This window comes from Ctenopharyngodon idella, chromosome 7 (genome assembly GCF_019924925.1).
Source record: "Ctenopharyngodon idella isolate HZGC_01 chromosome 7, HZGC01, whole genome shotgun sequence".
Taxonomy (NCBI): Eukaryota; Metazoa; Chordata; class Actinopteri; order Cypriniformes; family Xenocyprididae; genus Ctenopharyngodon; species Ctenopharyngodon idella.
This window is the reverse complement of record NC_067226.1, coordinates 2,569,988-2,589,341: the sequence shown is the minus strand read 5'-3', so window position 1 is coordinate 2,589,341 and position 19,354 is coordinate 2,569,988. Positions and strand designations below refer to the sequence as shown.

The 19,354-nt window shown below is 36.7% G+C and overlaps 2 protein-coding genes and 6 non-coding genes across 13 annotated transcripts; all 8 read right to left on the bottom strand.

The window, feature by feature from the left end:
* Positions 1-362: 362 nt before the first annotated feature.
* sb:cb1058 (uncharacterized protein LOC394209 homolog) lies at positions 363-9,521 on the bottom strand. 6 transcript variants are annotated; one of them, XM_051900885.1, is made up of 16 exons: positions 9,374-9,521; positions 7,547-8,197; positions 4,619-6,492; positions 4,050-4,091; positions 3,419-3,465; positions 3,003-3,048; positions 2,767-2,816; positions 2,499-2,550; positions 2,260-2,307; positions 2,024-2,064; positions 1,806-1,830; positions 1,543-1,578; positions 1,241-1,303; positions 1,006-1,052; positions 767-820; positions 363-591 (listed from the first exon to the last, which is right to left on the bottom strand). In XM_051900885.1, exons 1-3 carry the CDS (start codon positions 9,491-9,493, stop codon positions 6,337-6,339), a joined length of 927 nt encoding a protein of 308 aa, XP_051756845.1. In that variant the 5' UTR covers positions 9,494-9,521; the 3' UTR covers positions 363-591; positions 767-820; positions 1,006-1,052; positions 1,241-1,303; positions 1,543-1,578; positions 1,806-1,830; positions 2,024-2,064; positions 2,260-2,307; positions 2,499-2,550; positions 2,767-2,816; positions 3,003-3,048; positions 3,419-3,465; positions 4,050-4,091; positions 4,619-6,336. The 6 variants fall into 6 exon arrangements, with proteins under 6 accessions (XP_051756845.1, XP_051756847.1, XP_051756844.1 ...); XM_051900887.1 differs by having other exon boundaries at positions 1,543-1,575; XM_051900884.1 differs by having other exon boundaries at positions 363-820.
* On the bottom strand, positions 664-731 carry LOC127516876 (small nucleolar RNA SNORD31). Its single transcript, XR_007931120.1, has one exon. It is a non-coding gene; the product is annotated as a small nucleolar RNA SNORD31 (small nucleolar RNA).
* On the bottom strand, positions 904-975 carry LOC127516873 (small nucleolar RNA SNORD31). Its single transcript, XR_007931118.1, has one exon. It is a non-coding gene; the product is annotated as a small nucleolar RNA SNORD31 (small nucleolar RNA).
* On the bottom strand, positions 1,124-1,195 carry LOC127516874 (small nucleolar RNA SNORD31). Its single transcript, XR_007931119.1, has one exon. It is a non-coding gene; the product is annotated as a small nucleolar RNA SNORD31 (small nucleolar RNA).
* On the bottom strand, positions 1,372-1,498 carry LOC127516877 (small nucleolar RNA SNORD22). Its single transcript, XR_007931121.1, has one exon. It is a non-coding gene; the product is annotated as a small nucleolar RNA SNORD22 (small nucleolar RNA).
* LOC127516872 (small nucleolar RNA SNORD30) lies at positions 1,904-1,972 on the bottom strand. Its single transcript, XR_007931117.1, has one exon. It is a non-coding gene; the product is annotated as a small nucleolar RNA SNORD30 (small nucleolar RNA).
* On the bottom strand, positions 2,158-2,222 carry LOC127516871 (small nucleolar RNA SNORD29). Its single transcript, XR_007931116.1, has one exon. It is a non-coding gene; the product is annotated as a small nucleolar RNA SNORD29 (small nucleolar RNA).
* Positions 9,522-11,528: 2,007 nt separating the features above from the next.
* On the bottom strand, positions 11,529-19,101 carry b3gat3 (beta-1,3-glucuronyltransferase 3 (glucuronosyltransferase I)). Its single transcript, XM_051900883.1, has 6 exons — positions 18,926-19,101; positions 18,609-18,723; positions 18,367-18,523; positions 16,010-16,364; positions 14,567-14,857; positions 11,529-12,557 (listed from the first exon to the last, which is right to left on the bottom strand). The coding sequence occupies exons 2-6, from the start codon at positions 18,694-18,696 to the stop codon at positions 12,459-12,461; spliced, it is 990 nt and encodes a 329-aa protein (XP_051756843.1). The 5' UTR covers positions 18,697-18,723; positions 18,926-19,101; the 3' UTR covers positions 11,529-12,458.
* Between the last annotated feature and the right edge of the window lie 253 nt (positions 19,102-19,354).

Here is a 19,354-nt window from a genome sequence, read left to right as displayed (position 1 = left end):
ACAGTGCATTAACTGTTAATTTCAGCATTTACTAATTTTGTTAACATTAAGATTAATAAAATGCTGTATAAGTGCAGTTATTTCATGTTAACTAATGAACCTTATTGTAAAGTGTTACCCCAAAAACTTTTCCATGTACTGTAAAGGTTAAACCTCTACATACCAGCATTATCTAGTTAAATAATCCATGTGTAATGATAGTACTTGTGTATTTTACTAAATATCCTATTGCTGGTTCATGTTGCCTAAAGCATTAGTGAACTGACCTTACTGTAAAAAGGTGTCACCTTTCAATTTAGTTAACTGAAGAAAAAAAAAAAAAAAAAAACCCACAAACAACCTGGTACAAACATGTAGACTAGTTTGAAATTCAGCAAGTCCATTTATTTAGCAAACTACTTAATGTCAACATGTAGAGGGGACACTTCCCAAAAAGCAGTAATACATTAAGTTGACTTTATTACAAGTAAAGTTGGGGGAGGAGGAGAAAAAAAAAAAAAAAAAAAACCCCACAGTTCAGCATACTACAGGAGCCAACAAATCAAGGTTTCATCCACAATTGAACTTCTCCCCAGATACTATTTAAGTGACCTGGGAGAAAAGGGGGAAAATAGGGGAGGTCAGTACAAGTCAGTTTCTTAAACCAGTACCTTTGACTCATTACATTTATCAGAGTTATCAATCAGTCATGACACATCAGACTGGGGCGATATGAAGTCATCAGTTAAAAAGAAAATGAATGAACTCAAACAATGAAACCACAAACCTTTAAAAAAAAAAGGTCAACAAAACACCGGCATCAAGTTACAACAGGGGCAACCTGGAAGGACAGTAGCAACAGTTAAAGCACAAGAAAAAAAAAAAAAAAAAAAAAAAAAAAAAAAAGTTAAGACAAATATGAAGTATGGATCAGAGGGGTTACCAATCACTCATGACTTTTCAGCCTGGGGCGGTAATCAACTCATCACATCCATACTAATGGATATAAATATGCATTTTAGGTACCTGGGCACACAGGACAAGATCCTTAAATCAGCCAGTCATGGAACCACCTGAGGGACAAAAGAGAAAGACTTGCTTTAAATGAAGTTTCACAAGTACAAATTTAAAGTAAAGCCAATTACTGAGGTCAGAGGGGTACCATTCAGTCAGATAAATCAGACTGGGGCGGTAATCTCATGTCATCACACCTACTTGTTCAATAAGTTAATTCAAGTCAAAAATACAGGGAAGCACATACCATCTTCAGTATGAAGTGGGTACAGAACTTCCCAAGGGTAGGCACAGAACTGCCACTGTAGTCCTGCATAAAATTCAAGAAACAAAATTAGTTGGCACAAAAGGAAAGAGTTCCTCTACACTAAAACTAGTCCTTCTCAGACTGTTGGTAACCCCAACGGATCATCCCCTTATTGCCAAGGTAACGCCAGTGGGTTCACCTTTTCAGGTTCTGGCATTGACACAAGGCGTAAGACGTGCGCAAGTTACATCATAAAAGGACAACGGGTTTGCCACATTTCATATTTGGGATTGAATTCTTACCCATTTTTTGGATGACTTCATGTCAGGCAGCACCTACTGGTTTAAAAAAAAAAAAAAAAAAAAAAAAAACCCTTCAGATGGATATTACACACAAGTGCAGACACACCAATACTAGTTCTGTAACGTCAGTATGTTAGTTTATCAGCAGAACTTCAGACGAACGAGACTACAAAAATCATCATAGGTTACAGAGCAAATTGAGTATTGAAAGGTGCAACTTAGAGAATTTGTAATGGGATTTAATATAGATGGCACATTCTTACCTGTTAAAGACTTCAGGTGTGCAACCTTTCAGGAGCAAAAACAAACCTGGGCGTTATTTGATGCATAAAACCACCCAAAATATAGATAACATGTAGTGTAACATCAGTAATAAGATTTATCAACAGGATTTCAGACGAACGAGATTCCAAAGTAAATCATCATTAGTTACAGAGGGACTGAATATTAATAAGCACATGGGAACAGCAAGCAACCTTACCTGGTACCACTAAAGGACTTGACAGTGTTGGACAAATAGTCCTGTAGAGCAACAAAAAAAAAAAAAAAAAAAAAAAAAAAAGGGGCGATGTCAGACATGTTCACACAATATTAGTATAGTTACAAAATCCATCAATCTCTCAGTTGTTCGTTACTTTTCACATGGGTTCAAAGTGAGCTAAGTATCTTCATCACAGAGATCGCACGAAATGCTATATGTTAAAACAATACAATTACCTTTGAAAGATACCAGTCCTTGGTTAGGTCATTTTGTGCAGATGATACCTAAACACAAAAAGGTTTTGACTTAATATTTACACTACAGAGAAACAAAATCACCATGTTAAACATGGTCTGATCAGTGCTTTGGTGACTATAATGCCATGGAGCAATAATGCCGTCCACATATTAAACGGTATAAACCGTTCATCCTCTCAGATGATTCAAGCAAACACCACTTCAAAAATAAAGCTCACCTGAACATGACGACAACCACACTATTGCCACCAGGACAAAAGTGGGAACCACCTAGATAGATAACAGACACTGTAAGCACAAATCAATCGATATGGTTCAAAAAGCAGCATTGAAGTCATATGGTCCGATCAGACTTTGGTGACTAGAATGCCATATGACAAATCTGTCGTCCAGTTGTGTTGTAAAATCTTAATCATTTCAGACAACGCAGAATTTAAGCTAATTAAAATTTGATTTTGGAAAAAAAAAAAAAAAAAAAAAACCTACCAATACAGCATCTATGGACATCATGCACTCCAAGTTCATGTGCAGGCAACCTTAAAAGAACAATTTTTTTTTTTAAAAAAAGATCTGCAACAAGGAAGTGATGACTTAACTCGAGCCATTTACATTGTCAGAATAAAAAGGCATACATCATGGTTATTCAGATATATGCTTGTCTTAAAATCATCATTTAAATGTTTATCCTAAAATAAAAAAGGACCTTTAATACGTAAACTTACCTTAATTTAACAGTCCTCTGCCTCATCCCAGCAGACTGCATAGAAACTGCAAAAACATGCTTTTTTACAAGAGCCTGCATTCACAAGCAACGCTAAAACTAACAAACACTTGGCGATGTGTGATGTCCAATGCTACTCAGTTAAGAACAGTTAAATCATAATACAGAAGAATTCAAAAGTCGTAGTACTGGGTGCCTAAATGTATGCACTCAGCAGTAACTTCTTGGGTGTGGGTGTCTAAACACTAATAGAACAGTGGATCATCTCATATTTAAGCTCTTAGATTTCAATAGGGAAGTAGGCCAAATTATACTGAACTCACCTCATACACATCAGAATAAAAAGGCAAACGTCACTGCAAATCAGATATATGCTTGTCTTTGTAATCATTTAAAAGGAAATACTTGAAAATATACCTTGAATTTAACAGGCCTCTGCCTCATCCCAGCAAAATGTATGGAACCTGCAAAAACAAATGTTTCTTTATAAGAGCCTGCATTCACAAACACTAAAACAAAAGAACCACTTAGCAATGTTTGATGTCCAATGCTACTCAGCTTAGAACATTTACATCAAAGCAATTCAGGAAGAGAGAATTCAAAAGCCATCACAGTAGCACTGGATGCCTAAATGCATGCACTCAGCACAAAGGATGCAGTTACTTCTTGGTGTGGTGGAAAGAAATAAAGTCTAAACCGTCCTAATAGAATCCTATATCACTTGTCATTTAAGCTCTCCTTCAAATTTAAGTCACTTATCATTATGCATAAAGTTATAAAACATGGACGAATAATCTGTTGGAATAAACTACATAACTTAATTGAATTCCTTAAAATCAGGTCCACATGAGTGCTAATTTGCTCTAAAACACATCCAATAATGCAAATATACTGTTCACTCATAAGCAAGGCTCTTTGACGTAATATTTTGCAGATCTTTAATACTACTCATTCAAATTAGAAACTGGCCAAAATACATGAAATGGTCAACAATATCTGTCTCTCTAACTAAGCATGTTTTAGGAAATGTACCTACAACAGAACTTACCATCCCATGATCCCAGGGACTTCGTGCTCGTCGCGGTCATGGCTGCAAAAGAAAAACGTAGTTGAGACACGTGTCTCCATACGAAACTTCCAGAACACGCAAGACTTACTAATACAACTCAAACGCAAAACATGCGAAATTCAGTTTAATCTCTCTTCAGATAAATAAAGATCCAATCACAGTGTTTCAGTACAGGTCTGTGAAGATTATCATCATTGAGAGATCTCTCCAAAGTCGAAAAAAGCAAACCAATAGCAAATATGCGGTAATTGCGATATGGCAACAAGTAAACTTTGGTAAAAATGGTAAAACTTTAAATAATAGTAATAAGTGAGCCAGGATGGCTTCAGATACAGTTCAGAGGCTCACGAGGGAATGGATTGCAATGCAAACACCCGGCAGTTGTCTGCTAAAGGCCTCTGTACAGAAATAAACCTTTAAATACATACTAACAAAGAATAAGGGATCATTTATAAATTAGGTCCTCTGTAGAAAAGGGAGATTAAAAAAAAAAAAAAGACATAAAACAACTACCCTTCAGTTAACAAAAGAAGAACTAAACACCTTACCAATGATGAAGCTGCAGCAAAATGGACGAAACGAAGGTCTCGTCGCTTTTTATTATTGTCACATGTGAAATCCACGCCCATTTTACAACAACCAATAAGGTTACTGGATTATATTAAAAGCGCCAGCATACATTTTTGCTTGTGCATTAAAATTAAACAAATAGATAAACTATAACGGCACAAAATGTAGATGAAAATGATGTTAATTCTTGTGCACATAATACACATTCTGAATTGCAAAATAATAAATGCAGCAGATGAGACGCTGAGAGGCTAAACAATGTACTAATTTGAGCGTATAACACACGTATGAGTAGTACTAGCACATAAGTATAGGTGTAGAACTAGTGCGCTTTGTTCCATGATAGTTTGTAAAGTAGATGAAAATCATAACTCTCTTTTTTTTTTTTTTTTTTTTCAAGCTTCACATTTTCCACTAGATGGCATTCATATAGGCACCGATGCAATAGTACATTAGACTTGGAAATAGCAATGCTCACTCTAGTCTAACCCTTCTGTAATGTCTGGGGGTCAAATTGACCCCAAAGCTACTTTGACATCTCTGAAAAATATACTAATTGTATTTATTAGAAGAATTCCTAAACATCCACATCTTGCGTTACAGAGTTTCAAAATGTCTGTAAATATTTTTACCCAATCGGTGATGCATGCCTAGGGGCATTTTGACCCCACACAAAAACCATGCTGAAATAAACACATAGAGGGCCAGTCTATATCTATATGTAGCATGTATACAGTGCATATGCTCATTTTCTGTATGCATCGAATACCCAGATGACCCACCCCATTAGTCAAATGTCCAGTATTAAATAGAGCACACTGCATGGGATATAGTAGGCTCATCCCACAATGAAATGTATCTGATTTGACCTTCCATTTCTAGTGTGATGAATGAACCATATCAACCACATTGTTAAACATTTATTTCTTGACTATTTTTCTGTGTAAAGAATAGCATATACCATTCTTTTCAAAACAATACTTTTGTACGATAGAACAGAATCAATTAAGTTTTAAGCAAATTGAGTTTTTTTCACTTTTCCTTTTTTATTAACATTTATTTAATGTCACAACCCAGATAAAACAAGACATTTCACACACACACACACACACACACACACACAAAAAAAAAAACCTAATTTCACCTATGTGACATTAGGAAATGGTGGGTAAGATACAGAAGATAAATAAGTCTACAGAACACAAAAGCCATCTTCACTCCATCTTATGGCTCAGTTATTTACTTCACTGCCAGTGATGCTGTCCCTTTTGATGACTTTTTTTTTTTTTAATCTTTGAGCTCCCAGATTCGTTTTTAAGAGTTAACCCTTTGGTACATAGCCTGGAAGAATACATTTTCATGGCCAAAGTACAGAAACTCTGCTTCTGTTCACAGCTCAAAAACATTATCGCATCAAAAAAAGAGACATTTAATACCATTGGCCTCTTGTTTCCTTACGAGGGAACAAAGATCAGGTACACGCCTCATTAGTTAGTGCTGTGATAACAAATTCATACACTGATAAAAAGTTCAAATATTGACCTCTCATGTCAGGTTACATAATGATCATTTTAAAACAAGATCAGCAGCTATCAGTTTTATGCAGAAAACAACAATGCATATTAAATATCTGAGCACATTTAAATTAATAAATGAAATTATTCATCAATTTGAAAATATATACAGGTCATTCTTTTCATGATCTGAATTCTGCTAAAACACGATTCCTGCTCAATTCAGTTTTGTCTGATAGTGTGGATGAAGAAGAGGTTGATGATATGGGTGTCAGTGTCACACTGTACAGATTGGCAACGAAAGTCTCCCATCCTCGACGGAAAGCTCTGTCCATGGCCTAAAAGAGAAATAAACGATAAAGTCAATTTATCACAGAAAACAATATCCTTTAAATAATATGAACACGCATCATTGTTAATTAGGAAGAAGTTTGGTCACTTCTAAAGGGTCATTGCTCTGAAAGAGAAAGAATGTGCCTTTATCGACTAAACTAAGGGACATGGAATGTAGGTGAAGTGACAGGGTCGTTTGGTTATTTGCAGATGTTCCTCCAAACAATGTCACCTTGCATATGACTGAAAAGAGTTGTTGTCCCTGTATTGATTGCTTCTTTCCTTTGACCATATATAAGTGCAAACAGATAGTGACATAACAGATGGATCAAGAAACTGACTAATTAATCAAGGGGGTTGGGGTGAGGGTAAGGATACACATGAAGTACTATTACTACACTATACTATTAGTGCTTAGCTAGAGTGGATAAAGCAGAGACAACCATGCTATTGCAGAAATTATAAACATTTATGGGTTGATGGACTCCGGCAGAACTCAACAGGCTGCTTTTATTTCTGCACAATGCAGAAAAAGGAACTTTACCCCAGATGCCTCTCCAAAATATTTTCCCTTACGGAATAACCATGACCCTGCCTACTCAAGTGACGGATAATGCTATCCTATATTTTTCCTTAACAACTACAGGCTACAAACAAAGATATAGAAACATATTTTTCCAATATTTATGAAATACTACTGAGCAAACGCATAATTTGTATATTTATCTACACGTTGTTATATGTAGGAATACAACCAATCATTCAACTTTAAGTTTCACGTTGTTGTGTTCGATTCACTAACAAGAATCGATTCTTTAGAGTCATTAGTTCAATTTAAGATGTTTTTTTTTATTCACTAAAAAGAACCGTAGCAGTGTTGCGGCACCGCTGAACAAGTTGGGATCTCTGTCAGGGTATTTTAGTACGGAATTCCGTCCGCATCGAATAATGAACGCAAGACCGAACGTAATTCAATTCCGTTTCCGGTATTTTTTTAAATTCTTATTCAGAGCCGGTTATAAGTTCCCAATAGCCTACTAATTAAGAGCTAAATCTTACCTTGCGATAATTCTTGAGAGTGTTCCTCTTTACAATTTCCATTGCCTCTCCATTCAAATTGCCTTCTGTCTTCTTCTCTTTTCTTGTGTCTTCAAATTCCCCATCTCCTTCCTTCTTCCCTGATATCAGAATCTGGTCATCAGCATGTTCCCTCGCAGAGAAATGGACCATTGTTGGTTCTGGTTCTCCACTGTTTTCAGGGGTTTGAGTTGTTGGTGGCACTTCTGGGTTTAAATCTACAGAGGTGGATTTGTTGGTCTCATTACCCGGTCCTTTGTGTGAGGAAAATTTGTCATATTTTGCCTTCCTGGAGCTCATCCTGCTCCAGCGGAGACTTAGTCTGCTGGGCTTTCTCTTCAGTAAAGTGGTCCCATCATCATCCATCATACCCTGGTTAAAATCAACCACATGGTCATCCTCTTCTATCCAACCTGGAACTGTCCCATTGTCTTGGCTGGTCCGGTTCAAGGCTGCAATCTGCTCTTCTGTGGTTTCTCCCTCCAACTGTACATCGTCTCCAAACGTGTCATCCAAGCGCCCATAGAATCCATTAGCCTTGTCCAGGAAAGGAGGAGAACGAGGGGCCTTGTTCTTTTTGGAGCTCTTGCCGATAGTCATGGTCTTGAGAGATGTTAATCCAAGCTTTGCAATCTAAAGAGGAAGGAAGGAAGAAGGAAACATGTGACTTTGACGTGTAATAGTGGTCATCTGTTGAAAATGTTGGGAAGAGATCAGACATATATTTGTCATGGAGAAGTTAGCCTACAGACAATTGTTCTGCAACATTCCTTACATAATTAAACAAAAGAAGAAGAGGAAGAAGAAGAGCAGTAGCAGGCTTCCTCGAGGCTACTGTCGAAATGAAGTCTACATGGCCCGAGGTTTATCTTTCCCCTCCATCCCACAGTAATGAGTGTTTATCAGTCATGTCATCATAGGCACACTGTTCAAAGTTCATTCTGTGTGTATACAGCGTATCAGTAAGTTCCTATTTAGGGACAGTGTGTCTCCTAAACTGGCAGACTACCCTCTGCTTTATGACTTTTTGATAAGATGAGCTCCAGTCTATCATTGACTTTGACTCCAGTTGGTTTGCTGGAACTGCAGCTGGTGCCAAGACAGATGACTGTGACTCAATATCACTCACAAATACGTCATACTGCACAGAGATTTAAAGTCATTACTGCACAATTTTTTATATTATTCATACAAAAAGAAATGGACTATGAGATAAAGAGCTATTATACAGTATTTGACCACACACATTTTAGTAAAGCCTTTAACTTATATATAGAGTATGTCAAATCATATAAATCGAGAAAATAATTTACAGGCCGTGCTAAAGACTTAAACTCTGGAAATGGTGCTATTTTCTCATATTCTCAATGCTGGTTTGAAGGGGTCTTATTTACATATAATTCAAGCTGTTTTCTCTAGAAGCCTTTTGTTTAGAAGAAAAGGAATTGACTAACTTCAGTGTTCAGAGTTAACCATGTCAGGGTATATATAATGTGGTATTCTAAATGATAGTTTGCACAAATAAAAGAAGAAAAATCTGTATTTTCCTATATATATATATATATATTGTAAACATATATATATATATATATATACACACACACACACAACATTTCTTCATCTTATTTTCTTATTCTTATGTGTAAACTATAATAGCCTTTCCCAAGATCAAGCTTCACAATACGCTTAAATCAAACCATTTTAAAGAAAAAGAACATGCATAAACACATATAAAATGACAGAAAAAAAAGATTAATAACAATAAACGTACAGATAGCATACAAGAGCATTCAAGTTTGAGCGACTTACCTGCTGGCTGTGTTCGCGTGACTCTTCTCTCACTCGCTCTCTATGTTCTGGGCCCAAACTCACCTTAATCTGACACATACAATCGTCACACTGTCTGAACCTGTCGTCATTCAAGCACATTAATTCCTCTCCCTCTCCCTCTCCCTCTCTCTGGGTTTCTGTTTCATTTAATTAACTGAAGAAGAAAAGCAGCCTACAAAAACTACAAAATAGTAAGTATCAGCCAACCAAGATCTAAATACATAAACAGTATGAAACTTTTACTGCATAAGTTATAAAGTTGTAAGTGTAAGTGTTGCTGAGAACCATTATCAAAGGGACTGACTCACCTCAGCAGGGCTCTTAAATGTGTTTTAGGGATTATTCACTGGGTGGGAACATGATGTACGGTCAGGGATTTTCATTTCCAAAAGGAATGCTACTCCAATAAACTCTCACTGTACAGAACACACACTCATAACACACCATTCCCAATTCCCAAAAGTTTTTCAGCCTCAAAACCATGTTGGAATAAATAAACAGGGTAAAATAGGGCCAAGGGAGCTCAAAATACAAAAGTGACAGTGATGGAAAGAGTTGAAAAGGGAATGAATACATGCCTGGAAACACTAGGTGTGGCATTTAAGACTGCTACAGGGTAATACTTAAGAAAGTGCATGTAGACGTGGGTATTCGCATGTAATTGTACGTCGGAGTGATGTCTAAATAACTGTCTTTGGGTCTCATTGTGTTCTTTAAAATAGTTTAAACAACAGTTGTCATTTGAAGAATCATCTATCCTTGTGCTTCCAGATAGAAAACTGAAGAAGAGTTAAGGTCATTGCCCAGTGGCAATGGTCCCCTAGGATATTCAGAAACAGCTGTTTCACAGATGTGAATGCCCTTGTGTGTTTGGTTAAGAGGGCACAGGATGCTGTAGTAATGTTGAATCATTGAAAATAGGGAGTTTACTGCCTGCTTATTTAATCCTTGTGGTTTCTGGGGCACATGTGGAAACATATCCATAGATATAGCTGTTGAAAACAGACAGCAAACTCGTGAAAAGGTTAGGATGCATTTGTCTGTTCAAGAGGGCTTCAGATTAGTAACACCTGCATGCTATTCAAAAACATCTTAGAAAAAAAATCTTCTTTTGTTTACAGCGAGAGAGTCATGACATAACAGGTGGTGTTTGAACACCATGTGATGCTTCAAGGGGCCTTGACATCAGGGTTGTTCACCACTCAGAAATAAATTTAGAATGCTTTTTAAACTCCAGAATTTGAATTGAATTTTAACTACAGAATGCAGAAGTGAAATTAGATTTAAATCGAGGTAGGTTAAAAAGTCAAGACAAACTTTGAGTGATGGCTTGACAAAGCCTTGTTTGAAGGTTTTGAAAAGTTCAAATTAGATCAATAGATTCTTGTCATTCCATTGATGTAATCCAAGGTTTTCTTATCCCCCACAGAAAGCGATGTAATTACCGTCATTCATGGTCCAGAAAAGTAGTAAAGACATCATTTAAATAGTCAATGTGACTACAGTGGTTCAACCTAATGTTATGAAGCGACAAGAATACTTTTTGCGTGCAAAAACAAAACGTAAATTACATTGCTTTCTGTGGGGGATAAAAAACCTCTTGGATTTCATCAAAAATATCTTAATTTGTGTTCCAAAGATGAATGAAGGTCTTACAGGTTTGGAACGACATGAGGTTGAGTAATGACAGAAATTTCATTTTTGGGTGAACTAACCCTTTAAGCTAAAAAAATATATATATATATTTGGAAAAAAACATTGCAAAATGTGCATTTATATAAATATTTAGTTAGTTTGATAGTGTAGGGAGACTCTATTACGTCATTCACTGTGATTCATGAGAGCTGTTGTGCACTAAAGAGTTCTTTTGGCATGGTTTGCTTGTCGCGATTCTCTGATTGGTGGAGATTCCTTTGCAGTTAAGTAGTTTTTCACCAGGAATTCTGCTGTTAAACACAAATATTTAAAATAAGCTGAAATAATGCAGGCTGATTGCTTCAACAAAAGCATATGCAATTGATTAACAACCTTGTAGCTTAGAGTAGAACTTTCTTTAATGGTTTATAAGTTATTGTTAAAAATCAATTCCCCAATGTTGCAGTTGAACTTCCTATGAGGTGACCAACTCATGAACTGGAAGGGAGACAATACTTTAATTCAGCATTTTGCACATCTTGATTGACATCTTTACATTCTTACATTATTTACATTTGGATTCAGTGAAACAGGTAGACCTCTAAAGCATAAAACAGAAAACTTCGCCAGCACATGGAATGACAAACTGACCTTAAATTGAATTTATCTGCTACATTCAGCTATCTACATTTTTACATTGCCACCATTATGATGATGTGCATAAGAACTCGAAATGTTCTCGCATTCTGTAAATACTTTCACTCTTTGTTGTTTCACAGGGTCAATTGACATCATCTGTACTTTACACCGTGTCACCTGAAGCTTTACCAGTGCCACGTACACAACGTCACTGGATTATAAAATAATCACACCATTGTGATTCAAGAGAGATTATTAATGGCATATATAGACACCGTATCTGACCTATTTATATCCTCCACCTATCAAAGAAAAAAAAATTGTCTTTATATCAAGACATAAGACAAGTATGCCTAGAATGACAAAGACATGGACAGCATAGACATAATGAGTTTACATTATAATAAATATATTCCAAGCAAACCTCACGCTTTAAACAAGTGTGTTTCTAATATATAAATACAAGCTCATCTTAATTACTGATACCATATGTACAATTCCCTTTAAATATTGTTCAAGTGAACAGGTGATGAGTATGGTTTATGGGGTGCATGATGATTTATAGCAATCCATTTCCTTTTAGTCTGCAGTTTTCTTTGTGACTTTTTATCCCTACATTCACCTGCACTCATCACCTTATGTCTTTTGTGTGCGGCTCAGAAATCACACTTACAGTAGTGTCTTCAGTACATTGCAATTTACCTCTTGCCATTTAAATAAGGGAATCTGTTTGGCACAATGGAAGTGTGGATGTTTGGTGAAGTTCAGGCATGTTCTGATGAGGTGGTGCTCACACCTCCACATCCGGATCTGAACCCAACCCTTGCTTTTGCAAAGCGTCTTCCCTCTTCATCTTTGGCTTCTCAGTTCGGGTGTGCCACACCAGCACCTGAGCAAGAGGAAAATCATTTCAATATGAAATAGTTGACCCAAAAAAGCATCGTTTACTCACCCTCATGCCATTTCAAAAAGGGTGAGGCAAGATTTGGCTCACTTTTAATTTGTGAGTTGGAATTTAAAATGAATTCTCCACACAGGAATTTGAATTGGAGTTAACAGTGTAAATCACTGAATAACAATTGAGAAAAGCAGGTCATGGGATTCAGAAGGTAAACTGGAATTTAAAATAATTTTTAACTGATTTCTAAATGCGCAACCCTGATTCCAATGAAAGTGGATTCCTTGTGGATTTTCTACAGTCTACAAGACTGTAGCTCTCAAATCTAATTAGGTTCTTGCATGTCACATGACTGACCATAATGTGGTAAGCAGTGTCGTTATAGACCTTATGCTCCAAAGAATCAAGCGCGCAGTCATCTTTAGAATATTGTGTTTGAGCTTCTGTTTTTGCGGTAGCTCTGTATATTTCTATGGCATCGCTGTTGAAGAGTAATTAGCTAGTGAAGTAGATTTACTTATTGTAGAGTTAATGAAAGTTATCATGAGCATTGTAATGTTGGAAGTGAATGTCAGCAGACTGGTTCATTCATAAATCCGTAAGATCTTACCTTAGAGGGTTAGTTCACCCAAAAATGAAAATTCTGTCATTAATTACTCACCCTCATGTCGTTCCACACCCGTAAAACCTTCGTTTATCTTCTGAACACAAATTAAGATATTTTTAATGAAATCCGAGAGGTATATGACTCGTTTATAGACAGCAATTTAACCGACAATTTCAAGGTCCAAAAAGGTAATAAAGACATTGTTATAAAAGTCGACGTGACTGCAGTGGTTCAACCTTAATTTTATGAAGTGACAAGAATACTTTTTGTGCACAAAAACAAAACAATAATAACGACTTTATTCAACAATATCTTCTGTATCATTCTCATATGTTGTTTACGTCCAGCGCTTCCAGGTTCTACGTCAGAACGCTGACTCATTATTGGCCGGCTCCTGCATCAGCATCACACACGTGTCGTGCTGCTCACGTGTGCAGCTTTGGCCAATACTGAGCCGGCATTCGGACGTAAACACGGAAGCCTTCACTGTGCTTACTGTGGCAACTGCATAAGGATAATGACAGGGAAGAGAAGAGATTGTTGAATAAAGTTGTTATTTTTGTTTTGTTTTTGCGCACATAAAGTATTCTTGTCACTTCATAAAATTAAGGTCGAACCACTGCAGTCACGTCGACTGTTTTAACAATGTCTTTAGTACCTTTCTGGACCTTGAAAGTGTCGGTTAAATTTCTGTCTATGGAAGAGTCATATACCTCTTGGATTTCATCAAAATATCTGATTTGTGTTCCGAAGATGAATAAAGGTCTTGCGGGTGTGGAACGACATGAAGGTGAGTAATTAATGACAGAATTTTCATTTTTGGGTGAACTAACCCTTACCCATTACATGAATTACAGGAAAATTAGAAATGTTGCTTTGGCAACTATCTGAAGTTGAAATGATAAAATTACTAATTGAAATAAAACAAACTATAACTGAAATACAAATAAATTTATACTGTTTAGAAATAAAAACACTAATAAAAATGACTAAAAATTAAAATGGAAATATAAAAATAAAAGCTAATTCAAAATAATACTAAAATAACACTAATAAATACTAATCTGAATATACACAACACGAACAGCTATGGCAAATATTTTCTTTGCATGGAAAAGTGCTACTCTGACATTCTTTCGCACATATAAAAAGAAAATAATATGGGGTCGGAATGATATGATGACAAACGTTTCATTTCTTGGAGAACTTTACAGCTCAATCTCTGTTGAACAGAAATTTATTGTTCCTGCATGACAACGCAAACTAATTTATTTTTATTTGCAAATGTATAAGTGTTAATAAACAAAACCTTAAAGAAATAAGAGTCATAAAATAAGCTCATGTTGCATTATCTTAATATGCAGCAATGCTAGGTGCAAAATAAAGGATTTACCTTGGTGCACAGGTCTGCTTTGGGCTCAAGGTCGTCCATAGTAACCAGGTGCTGAAGAAAGCTACTTTCCAGGAAGCCCATCTGAGCATCACCATCAAACCATGCTTCGGGATTGGTCATTACCGACCTCAGGGACACTGCAAAACCAGCCATGTCGATGGGGAAAGGGCGATTGGGGCGCCAGCCAGTGTGGAAACGCACAACCTTCCCATCCTCTACCACGGGCCGCTCAAACTTCATCCCGCCCACCAGACCCACGGGCCACACAGAGACACGGTATGTGTACCGCATCTGAGGATGAAGGGAAGGAGAGTGGGAATGGGAAGAAAAGTGTTAGATAAAGACAAAGAAACAAATCAGGAAACATTCTGTCCGTATTTCCATAGGACCCAACATGGTTTTGAGAAGGGTTGGTGTAAATAAGACTTTGATTATATCTACAAAGGAAAACATCTGTTCCACCTCAAGCACAGCTCCACCTGGAGGTTTAACCAATAAACACCCATTAAATGACTTGAGATGATCTCAAGTTCAGTTTTCATTACAATTCTCCAAAACATTACATCTGGAACAAACATTTACATCTGGAGAAGTTTTGCATCGAAATCTACCAATTTTTTTTATACCATTTTATACATATCAGAACAATAGAATTAATTAGAAATGTCATTACAATCTTTGAAATAATACATGGAAGTATGTAGTGATAAAACAATTTTAGCTCAGGTAAAGATAATTTGTTTCATTTTTTTTAAAGAAAATCATTGTAGAAACAGTTTAGATTTTTCTACAAATCTTATTTCAGACATTTATTGAAACATTTAAGCCATTAGAGAACAAATTATCATGAGAAATCTAAATTCATTTAAGTGTGTCCAAACATTTGACTGGTAGTAAAACCTACTGTTCAAAAGTTTAGGATCAGTAAGATTTTTAAAGAAATTAATACTTTTATTCAATACCAATGCATTAAATAAGAGTGACAGTAAAGACTTTTTATAATATTACAAAAGATTTCTATTTCAAATGAATTATGTTTGTCTGAACTTTCTATTCATCAAAGAATCCTGGAAAAAATGTATTACAGTTTCCACAAAAATATTAAGCAGCACAACTGTTTTCTACATTGATAATAATAAATGTTTCTTGAGCACCAAATCAGCACATTAGAATGATCATTTGACACTGAAGACTGGAGCTGATGCTGAAAATTCAGCTTTGCCATCCATCACAGGAATAAATTACATTTTAAAACACAAAAATAGAAAACAGTCATTTTAAATTGTAATAAAATTTCACAATATTACAGTTTTTACTGTACTTTTTTTATCAAATAAATGCAGCCTTGGTGAGCATGAGAGACTTTCAAAAACATTGAAAAAAATGTTACCAACCCCAAACTGTTGAACAGTAGCATATATTTAACCATTAAAAGCACCTCACCTCTTCAAAAAGCTGGAGGCTGTATGTGTTGTCATCATCAGCAAAGTAAACCACAGCCTCCTCGAGAGCAGCCGATTCCTTTCCCTCAGCAGCAGCGCCCATCTCCCGGAGCCAGCGTAGACCCTCGTTCCTCTGCTCAGCACCCCGAGGCTTCAGCCAGCTGGGATCACCTTCCTGGAGCTTCCTGTCCTTGGGGGTCAGCTTGTGTAGATGGGTGTAGGTCAATCCAGATGCAGCCAGGAAGTCTGTGACAAGCGGAGTTGGCTGGGGAGCGTCCTCCACCACGATCCAGTGGAGCTGAGGAACATGGAGGAAGGTGTGAGACAAACGAGTGAGCTCAGCTTTCTGCACCAGTCTGGAGAGAGGATGAAGAGGGAGAAAGAGAGAGATTCAATTCTGTACAGTTCAGGGTGACTTTCCTCAAACGATTTTTTATTCTTATCCAAAAACATGCAAATTTCATTAAACCTCATTTTGGAGATATTTTAAAGGGATAGTTCATCATTTACTCACCCTCAGGTTGTTCCAAACCTGTATACATTTTTTTTGTTCTGTTGAACACAAAGGAAGATATTTTAAAGAATGTGGGAAGCTGAACAGTTCTGGGGCACCATTGACTTCCATAGTATTTTTTTTCCTACTATGGAAGTCAGTGGTGCCCCAAAGCAGCCTGGTTACAAACTTTCTTCAAAATATCTTTCTTTGTGTTCAACAGAAGAAAGAAATGTTTACACGTTTGGAACAACTTGAGGGTGAGTAAATGATGACAGAATTTTCATTTTTGGGTGAACTATCCCTGTAATGTCTAAAGGGCCATTCTGAACGCATTTTTGCATTTAAAAACACAAGATGCAGGGAAGTGAAATGGAAAACTGCACATGGTATGGAGATGTGCTTTTTAAAAGTTGAACTTCTTTTAACTTGAGCACCGCCTTTTGTACTAGTATTCCATGCGCAAGACACTGACAAAGATGCGAGCGCAATTTTCATCTTGCGCGTGTTTACATAAAGAACGATGAAAAATCAGTGCAGTGGAATGCCAGAAGGTGAGATGCAGGGTAGTAGAATAAAGTTCTAGAGAACTTCTTTTAACTTGAGCGCTACGTTTTTAGAATGTGTGTCACGAGCAAGGTGTTGAAAAACACACGAGACACAAGCATAATGTCCAAATACGTCAGTCCAAAACATGTTCTGTGTGAACGGTCCCTAAGAATGTTTACCATTCAAAATGTAACTGTTTACAGTATTTGCGTCTTGCAAAGCTTAGGGCTGTTCACGCAGAATGCATTTTTGCGGTGAACAATATGAGCAGTGGAACGTGAGCACTGACTTGGCTCTTTTTAACAGTATGCTGCAAAAATGTCTTGGCGTAAACATCATGTAGTTGACTGTGTTATAGGGGTGTAACGGTACATGTATCCGTCCCGATATTGCATATTACTAGGATATTAGCTGTTTATTAGTACTTATAAAGCAGATATTAATGCCTTATTCTGCATGACCTTATTCTACATCCCAAAATCCTAGCCAATACCTAAACTTAACAACTACCTTTTTAACTATTAATAAGCAGTAATTAGAGGTTTACCTGAGGCAAAAGTCATAGTTAATAGTGAGAATTGGACCCCAAACTAAAGTGTGACCATTTTTCCTATATACCGAAATTGTACCGAACCGTGACCCCAATACCGAAGTACATACTTCTGACGTAGTGCTTCTGAAGTGGCATTTAGGTTTCTTTCCACAGAAGAGGTGCCGTTAATGCATTACACAGCAAAAACGGTATAATTTGATACTAGGGGTTGAGGTGGGTCAGAGCAGGCATAATTTAGCCTGGCTTTTATCTGGCACTGTGTCTTTACACTGAATTTTGAGCAGGCACAGACCAGCCTTAAAGGGATAGTTCACCCAAAAATGAAAATTCTGTCATCATTTACCTCAAGTAATTCCACACCTGTATGAATTTCTTTGTTCTGCTGAACTCAAAGGAAGATATTTGGAAGAATGTCAGTAACCAAACAGATATCGCCCCAAATTGACTACCATAGTATTTATTTTCCCTACTATGGTAGTAAATATGGGGGCAAATTTCTTCCAAATATCTTCCTTTGTATTCAACAGAACAAAGAAATTCAGACAGGTTTGGAACTACTTGAGGGTGAGTAAATGATGACAGAATTTTCATTTTTGGGTGAACTACCCCTTTAACTCTGTTGAGTATTAACACTTTTAAAAAACTTTAACACTATTTTATTGATGCCTTGCAAGCTTTTACATTTCCTTCAGTAAAACTAGTTGACATTATGAATGAATGACATTCCTGTATTGTTGTTATCTTGCAGCAGCTGCCTAAATACCTTGCATATGTGGGTGTTATCACATAAATTTTGGGAACATCAGTCTTCTTCAGTTCCGATGTTTTTACGTGTTCCTGCAGCTTCCGCAGCTCCGTTTGCAGATGAGAGATCTGCTGATCTTTAGACATGTCATGATCTCTGCAGTCACAACGCTGACCTAGAGAAGAATCATTGCCATGGTTAACAATGAATGATTCAAGGCTGAATGAACAAGGTAATGATGATAGTGATTCAAGTCTTACCCAGCTGCATCAGCGCATAGATGAGTCCTAGCAGTGACACCATGAAGTACATGACAAACACAGTCTTCAGCTTCAGTCTCATTCTCATGATGACCTGCTGATGCTGAAATCAAGACTGATGGAGGGAGATGAAACTGGTGATCATGAAGACAACCCATGTGAATGCATCTTAACAACCACGACTACAGCTGGCTAAAAAATAGAGATGTTTTGCAGCTTCGCAAATACTTCCCGATGCATCCAGTAAAAATAAAATCACATATCAATTGCAGTATATATGAATTTACGGTTACAACTAATGTATTTTAATATATTACACTCAATGATGTGTATTAAGTTAATGTTGAGATGAATAAATCCTTTCCGGTCGCTTCATTTTGTGTATTATAGACTGCGTTGTGCGTCTCTGTGCATACTATTGAAGTGCACTATGTACAGCGACCCCATTCATCCACTGCGCAGTACCAACAACTTCCGCTTTGAATGTGTAACACGGTCAATGATCTCCTGAAGCATGGAAATAAACCATAGTTCCGTCCTCTAACTTTTGTTCCAAGCACTTTAAACATTTAACCCCTTTTAACCCTCACTACAAGACATACTTAAAAAAAAAAAAAAAAAAAACTCTCATGAGTGAAATAGCAGATTCTTTAACTTTTTTTGTATTATGACCTGTTATAGAAAAAAATTATAAAAGGTAAAACATTTAAAACACGTTGAATATACTAATTTTGAAATGCCATTGT

Coding starts and splice junctions, on each gene's coding strand:
- b3gat3 (XM_051900883.1), bottom strand. CDS start 18,696: ATGAGAATGAGACTGAAGCTGAAGACTGTGTTTGTCATGTACTTCATG. Junction 16,365..18,366: donor ATAACACCCACATATGCAAG/GTATTTAGGCAG, acceptor TCCTCTCTCCAG/ACTGGTGCAGAAAGCTGAGC. Junction 14,858..16,009: donor GCCTCCAGCTTTTTGAAGAG/GTGAGGTGCTTT, acceptor CTTCATCCTCAG/ATGCGGTACACATACCGTGT.
- sb:cb1058 (XM_051900884.1), bottom strand. CDS start 9,493: ATGTGCTTGAATGACGACAGGTTCAGACAGTGTGACGATTGTATGTGT. Junction 8,198..9,373: donor CACGCGAACACAGCCAGCAG/GTAAGTCGCTCA, acceptor CTTCCTCTTTAG/ATTGCAAAGCTTGGATTAAC. Junction 6,493..7,546: donor CTCTCAAGAATTATCGCAAG/GTAAGATTTAGC, acceptor TTTCTCTTTTAG/GCCATGGACAGAGCTTTCCG.